The sequence below is a fragment of the Corvus cornix genome, chromosome 13, assembly GCF_000738735.6.
Source record: "Corvus cornix cornix isolate S_Up_H32 chromosome 13, ASM73873v5, whole genome shotgun sequence".
Classification (NCBI taxonomy): domain Eukaryota; kingdom Metazoa; phylum Chordata; class Aves; order Passeriformes; family Corvidae; genus Corvus; species Corvus cornix.
The window spans coordinates 7,056,019-7,063,202 of record NC_046343.1 but is presented as its reverse complement, the minus strand read 5'-3'; the positions used below and the strand labels follow the sequence as shown (position 1 = coordinate 7,063,202).

At 54.4% G+C, this 7,184-nt stretch overlaps 1 protein-coding gene across 2 annotated transcripts in view; it reads right to left on the bottom strand.

Moving 5' to 3' along the window:
- Positions 1-1,556: 1,556 nt before the first annotated feature.
- Positions 1,557-7,184, bottom strand: part of CAMK2A (calcium/calmodulin dependent protein kinase II alpha) — a 34,006-nt gene continuing 28,378 nt past the window's right edge. For both annotated transcript variants that reach the window (XM_039559621.1, XM_039559622.1), the window contains 3 exons: positions 6,865-6,959; positions 6,268-6,505; positions 1,557-6,055 (listed from right to left, as the gene is read on the bottom strand). In XM_039559621.1, coding sequence (XP_039415555.1) covers positions 6,273-6,505; positions 6,865-6,959 — 328 coding nt within the window. In that variant the 3' untranslated portion in view covers positions 1,557-6,055; positions 6,268-6,272. The remainder of the gene's footprint in view (positions 6,056-6,267; positions 6,506-6,864; positions 6,960-7,184) is intronic.

The following is a 7,184-nucleotide window of genomic DNA, read 5'->3' as shown; positions in this document are numbered from 1 at the left end:
ACGGTGTTGCCCAGCCATCGCTGTGGGTGCTGGCCAGGGAGCCTGGGCTGGGCTGGCCCCTGGAGGGGCACACAGGGCTCTGTGTGGGGTGGTGCACTCCAGTGTTTCATGATGTCACTGCCGGCCACAAAGTACCAGAGAACCGGGAGAACCTGATGCCTTCCCACAGCATGGAGTTGAAGCTGCTCTGGGCTGACCAAGATGGTCCAGTCTCTGCATGTTTCTCAGCTTTTTCTACCTGCATGGGGTCATGCCATATTCCCCAAATCCCCACTGCAATCCTGGGATCCTCAGGGCTCTCCCTTGGCAGCTGCCATCAATCAGCACTGTACTGCAGAGCGATGGGAGGGATGGAGCCGAGGCTGTGCCAGGGGATGTGGTTGGGAGGCAAATCTGGCAGTGAGGGAGGACACCAGGGGCAAAAGGCACTGGGGCAGTGGCACATCCGGAAGACACGTGTCCTGTGCCATGCGTGGCTGCCCGGGGCTGGGGGGGATGCAGCAGTGGGAATATTCCAGTGCTGACACCTGCCGGGGCTGGGGCAGATGGCAGGAAGAGGGGGCAAAGGGGCACCCCAGGGCCTGGGGTGGGGCAGGAACAGGGAATGTGGCAGCCCGGCTCCAGTCCCCCTGAGGTACCAGCCCACCTGCATGGGCAAAGCCCAGCAGGTGCCCCTGGGAGCCCCCCCAAAATCTCCCTGGACTTGGCTGGGGGTCCTGTGCCCCTCACCCTGCAGCACTAGCTTCCTCCAAACTCCCCCAAACTGCCCAGTGGTCACCACCACCCCCCATCTAGCCTGAACACCTACTGGGGGCTCCCAGACACCTGCAGCCCCCAGAGCCCTGTCCCTGGGAAAAGGGCTGGATTGCAATGATCTGGGTCTGGGCATGACACTGAGCTCCCTGAAACCCCAGAGATGCTGGACACCAGGGGTGGGCCATGTCCAGAGTACCAGCATCCTGCAGGCAGCAGGATACCTGCAGCCCCTGCCCAAGGCCTGGTCCCAGCCTTAATGCTTTCGAGGACAGGAGTGTGGTGACGGAGGGACAAGGGGGTGGCAGACGGTCTGAGTCACTGCAGTGACGGAGAATCATCCGTTTCCATGCTCAGAAGTTGGTAGCTATTTATTGCACTTGAACACCAAGAATAAAACTGACACTCGCCCTCCCTCCCACACCCACCCTGCTCCCCGTCCCCCTCCACCGCCCACCCCAAACAGAGCATCCGATTGAGCAGTGATCATTCTGTTCACAGCCGCAGGTTCAAAAAAGACAACGGAAAAGGAAACAAAATCAATCCTCCCCCCCCCCCCCCCCCCCCCCCCCCCAAGTTCCCACTGAATCCAACACGGTCACACTGCTCAACAGTTCGAGTGCACTTACAAAAAGAGAAGAGAAAGGCTTCAGCTGCAACCGTACAGACGGACAGACACGAGGGGACAGGCAGATACCCCTCCCCGGGGCCTGAATTTTTGTTACGTGACAAAGCTTGGTATACTCTTAATTATAATATATTTTTTGCAATCATCTTAAATAAATATTTCCATAGAGATTTCCTGTAAGTATATATATTTTATATATATATATAATATATAAGAGAGAGAGATAGATCTCATTTTTTTTTCCTTAAACCACTGTTAACATATTTTCCCTGCTTGTCCAAAAAATGTTACAAAAGCCCTAAAATTGTGCAACAGTTAGAAAAAAGGGACAACAATCCAAAGAAGGAAGGAGCCACTCGATACAGTCCCCTCCACTGCTCCCTCTCTCCCACTCCCTGTTGATGACCTGCACGAGGGAAAGAGATTCAGATGACTCTGGTGGCAGAGTGGCCACCAGCCCCTGCTCTGGTGTCCCCACAGCCTGCTCACGTCTGTGTTTCCCTGTCTGATACAGATGGACTGGGACCTGCACCTTGGGACATGGGCAAGGGTGAGGTCTCTACTCTGCTGGCTGGAGGATCTGTGCAGCATCAAGAGCGTGGGGTACACCATGACGTGTCCTGTGCTCGGGAAGAAGGGTCAGTCTGTCTCCTGGGGTGGTCAGAGGAGGTTATGGGATCTCCTGCTGGCAGACACCTCTTGGTCCATGGGGCTGTGTGGCTGCCCTCTCACACACGGCACTGCAATCCCACCACGGGCTGCAGAGCCCACTGGGAGCTCCAAGGGGGAGTAGATGACTGCTGCCTGCTCCAGCTTCTGGGGATCCATGGGTCATCCATGGGAGGAGAGGAAGGTTTGGGATCAGACAAGGGTTTGGTGCCTGGAAGAAAGGGCACTTCATGCGGGTTTTGTGGGGAAAGAGAGCTCTCCCAGCTGTGCCTGGCTGGGGTGAGGAGGAGGGTGCCTGCTCCTCCAGCATAGAGCAGAGGCCCAGGAGTGACCTCTTGGTCTTCCAGAGGGGTTGCATCAGCAAGATGTGAGAAATTACGATGTTGCCCGTGGACCTTGGCAGCCAGGAAGGGAAAACAGGCAGCTCCCAAGCCCACTTGTGGAGCTGGGAACTCAACACCACTACAGCAAGTGCTCCCAGTTAGACATCCCCTGTGGTCTGGAAGAGGTGGAAGAGAAGATGAGTTTGGAGGACTTCTGAGTTTGGTTTGACCCAGACACCAGGAGACCAAAGGAGAGGAGTTCTGTCTGTGCCAGTAAATGAAACATGCCATAGCCTGATCTCCAGCCTTGAGGCTGATGGGACTGGAAGTCCATGGTGGTAAACTCTATCCCAACAAGGTGGCCTTGTCCATGTTGCTTATTAGGAACATCCCTGGACCTTGTCATTCCCAGAACCATGATGGGATTGTTGGGGCCATGCCCGTTTGCAAGTGTCAAGGACAGTATCAACAGCTTAAAAGTAGAGATGTAACAGCAGCATCCCTGGCTCTTCCAGCCAAAGAAGGATGGTGAAAACTTATTTATATAGCTCTCCTGCAAGTTTAGGAGAAATTAACAAATGCAAAGGAAGACAGAGACAGATGTTTTCCACGGATACTGAAAGAAATGGTGGTGGTCCATCAGTGCTTGCTGAGACGCTCTGGAGATACAGGAACCTGCTCTGGAGAAGCAGGGCAAGGTGGGGCAGAGACACCAGGCAGGACAGACCCCTAAAGTGCAGGTGCTTAATGCTGCCAGCGTGGGCATGTTGGGAAGTTGAGTCTTCCTTGGTCAGGCTGCAGCTTGACTGGAAGACTAGAAGGAGTTTAAACTTCAGACTCTGCTTCCCTTGGAAAGGAGTGTTGCAAGGACATCCAGCTGCCTCCTGGGGAGATGACCTTAGGGAAACCTCAAGGAGAAGAAACTCTCTCCAAGAAGATGCCTCAAAGCCTTCCTGGGAGCCAAGATGCTTCTCCCTAGAAGTGACTGTGGGTTCTCAGTGAAAGGAGATTGTATCTACCCCATCTCATCTGTTATTCCCAGCGAATCCCACCACGCCCCTAGTCCCAGTCCTTTCTCCAGTAGCAGCTGCTGGAGCAGCTTCACTCTCACAGCCCACCCAAGGTCCACAGCTATCAGCAGCTTCAAAACCAGGCTGAGATGGCATCTGCCCTTCAGCCCCCATGCAGAGCCCTGCTGCGATGTCTCCATCATCATCCACCTTATACCAATTCCCAAAAATCCTCTTGACACCTGGAGAGCTTGGACATCAGAAGGTGGATGACACTGACCGCAGCTGGCTTCAGAGCCAGCTCTGGAGAGGGGGAGAGAGAGAACTGTGAAAGAGCTGAGTCCTTCCTTTAAAAATTAAAAAAACTTCAGCACTACATGACTACAGGAAGAAAAACAGATCTGTAAAAACACCCAAACTCTACCTTAAAAGTTAATCCTTTCCCTGTATGGATCTCCCTGCTTTGGGGAACTCTTGCAAGCCTGTGGTGCACAGGTCCACAAAGGGCATGGGGACCCCCACAGGCACCCATGGATCAGCTCTGTGATTTGCCCCCAAAAAGGCATCTCCTACATACATCACCAGCAGCCATCGCACTGCTGGCACAGAGGAACACACCAAAACACTTCTCAGGGCCTGTCCATGTCCCAGCAGTTTAGATTTCTTCTCCTCCATCCAGTGGGAAAATATTTTTGCAGTCTGCAAGGATGCAGCTGCATTTGGCATGGTGGCCGTCCCTGCCTCAACAGAGAGCAAAGCATTCAAAACCACAGAAAAGGCAAAATACACGCTCAGAATTTACATGGAGGAAACATTTCCTCTTTTTTTTTTCCTTTTTTTTCCTTTTTCTTTTTTTTTTTTTTAGGTCCAAAACAAGCAGTTTTTGTTCATTTCTTTGTTTTTCAACACACGCACCGTCTAGAAAGTTAAACACCATGCAGACAAAGAGAGTGAAGCTAGAAAGTACCCCGGGGCAGCAGTGCTGCAGAAGCCTCACGTCAGTGAGTGAAGAGGCTCCAGTCGGAAAAAAAGAGAATGTGAAATGGAAGAATTGCCGGAAAAACACCCACCCTTGGACCTCTGCCTGATGGCAAAGAGGTGAGACCAACATTCCCCTTCCCGGCCATGTCTTCTGTCCTGAAAGCCACGTGCTGGTGGCACTCCCAGAGCCACCGCTGTGGTTTGCCCTGCAGGAAGACCCATGGGGTGTAGGAAGGCGCCATGGCAATATGGGTGCCCCTGGAGGTGGGTGCCTCTGCCACCCAATGCTGTGGGACAGAACGGGACAAGCCACCACAGTGTGAGGAGGGGACTGGCAGCCGTGGGACCCCTGGCAGAACAACCCCACTTCAAATGTAAACGCAATGAAAAACAGCAATCCCCGAAAATCCCCCCTCCCTCCCCACTTAAACAGTTGAATGTTTCTAGTTATTACATAAAGATCCATTTCAGCAAATACTCAAAATCAAGTTACGAAATACACGGTAGGTTGGTTTCTTTTCCCTATAAAAAGGCATGCGCTCAAAGGAGAAGACAGCGAAAGGCTTGTTTGTTTTTGCCGAAGCACAATCAGATTCTGCAGTTTGTCACTAAAGCTTGCATTCCTTGTTGTCGCTGGAAGGAGTCACATGGAGGTTTGTGCCCGAGCCAGCAGCCAGCTAGGCTGCCCCTGTCCCATCCGGGGAGTCAGGAGCAGGGGAACACCAGTGCTGTGGCGGGGGGGCAGGGGTGGGTGCTGGGGTAAAGGATCCAGGCTGAGTGGTGGGTGAGCAGGAGGGCGCAGGGGCAATGCTACCTCCCGGATATGGATGGGAGAGCCCCAGCTCCCGTCTGTGACGATGTGGTACTGCGAAGCAGTCGTCTTTCTCATCCTCTCTTCTCCCAGCATTGCCAGTCTCTGCTCCAAAGGGAGAAGGGAGGAAGGAGGGAGAGCATCCTTCTTGGCACAGCAGCTGCCTGGAGCCAGGGTGCAAACCTACTTGCTCTCCTGGGAAGGAGCCAGCCTGCGCTGGGAAGGGAAAAAATACAGACAATCTTTACTCACCCATCCAAACACGGCCCTCCTTGCACAGGTACGCGTGAAAAATGGACTTTGCAAATGGATTGAATTGCAGTTCCCCGGCCGAGGCTGCTGGGAAGCAGGAACTCAGGTCAGGAGCAGGCGGAAGTCATGGTGGCAGACGGGGACCTTGAGAGCAGCAAAGCAAAATCCACCAGCACACAGGGAGGATGCAGCAGAGAGCGGCTCAAAACTGCCCTCCTCTTCCTCAGAGGGCTTCCAGCAGAGGTGGGGATGGAGGCGGATGATGAGTCTGAGCCCAGTTCAGGAGATGTGCTGGGTAGTGAGGGGGCCCACCGACGCTATGCAGCCGATGAGGGAGGCCTGTACACCTGCCAGATGCTTGGGGTTAAGTTCATGGTTTCTCTTTTTCTGGTTCATGCAGAGGAAGGGGGCCCAGCGCCATGACCCCGGCAGGGTGGGGGGTTTGATGGGATGCTTGCGCTGCACTGGCGGGGCTGTCGTGTGTGTGCGGTGAGAAGCGAGGGGTTATTCCAGCGGGAACCAAGCAGCAGAGCCAACAGCCAAAGTCCCGTAGGTGAACATGTCGGAGGAGGTCTCCCCTTGGTAGTCAGTCAGTGACAAACCCAACCCGGGCAGGGCCGCGCTTCAGCTGCAAAACACAACCCAGGAAGAGCCGAAATTTGCTTTGACCATCCCTTTGGCAGAGCATCCCTCTCCCCTCATTGCCATCTCACAGCAATCAGCCACCTCCTCCCCATCACGGATCCTTGGGACAGGATCCCACGTGCTGTGAGCTTCAATGCTGCAGCGAGCCCACACCCAGCCCTCCTTATCCCCTGTGCCCCGTCCCCGGATGCTCACAGGGCTTACTGCGGTAGGACCGAGGGCGCGCCAGATCTGTGGAAGTGAACAATCTGCCATTTGCCATCCCGGCGGTGCCAGATGCGGGTCTCCTCGGACTGGGCAGTGCGGGGGATCCCTCCGGAGTCCACGTACTGCGTGATGCGGATGTAGGCAATGCAGGCGGACTCATCTCCCATCAGGTGGATGTGGGGGTTCAGGATTGTCGTGTGCACAGGCTTGCTGTTCCGGGACCACACTGGAGAGGGGACAAGCACAAGGGGATTTAGGCAGGGGAAGGAGTTTGGGTGGCTCTTGCCCAGGGTGGCAACAATGTGGGAAGGGGAGACACTTGTGTTATGCTCTCTGCTTGATGGGGCTGAGTAAATGCTGTACATGTGGGTTCAGCATGGGCTCACCTAGAAAACAGCTAACCCAACAACTCCTCTACAGACTCCTGGCCCCAGCTGACCTAACACCTCCTACTAGGATCCTCCAGATCAACCAGAGATGCTCCCACAGCCACCCTAACCCTATTCCCTTCAGCAAATTGATGGAGGTCAAGACAAGTACATGGGAGGTGGGAGGGGTCCCTCAGAAAGCAGGTGAGCTGCTTACGGTTTTCGAAGTAGAATCGGTGGAAATCCAGGCCTTCCACAAGGTTACCCAGAGCCTCGGGCTCAAAAGCAGTCATTCCAGGGTCACACATCTTCCTGGGGAGCCGGGAAAGAGAGAGAAAAGGGAGAGGTTATCTCACCACTTCTGGTATGAGAGCCTGAAGAACCCAAATGCCTCCTGCTCAGGATGGTTCCTTCAGGATGAGGAGTGTCTGCACCAGTGAGTAATTCTTGCAAAAATCTGACCTCATCCCTGCATTCTGCCCAACCCACCTCAACTCCTGCCCACTGGCTGCAGCCAGGACCCCAGCAAAGCAGGGT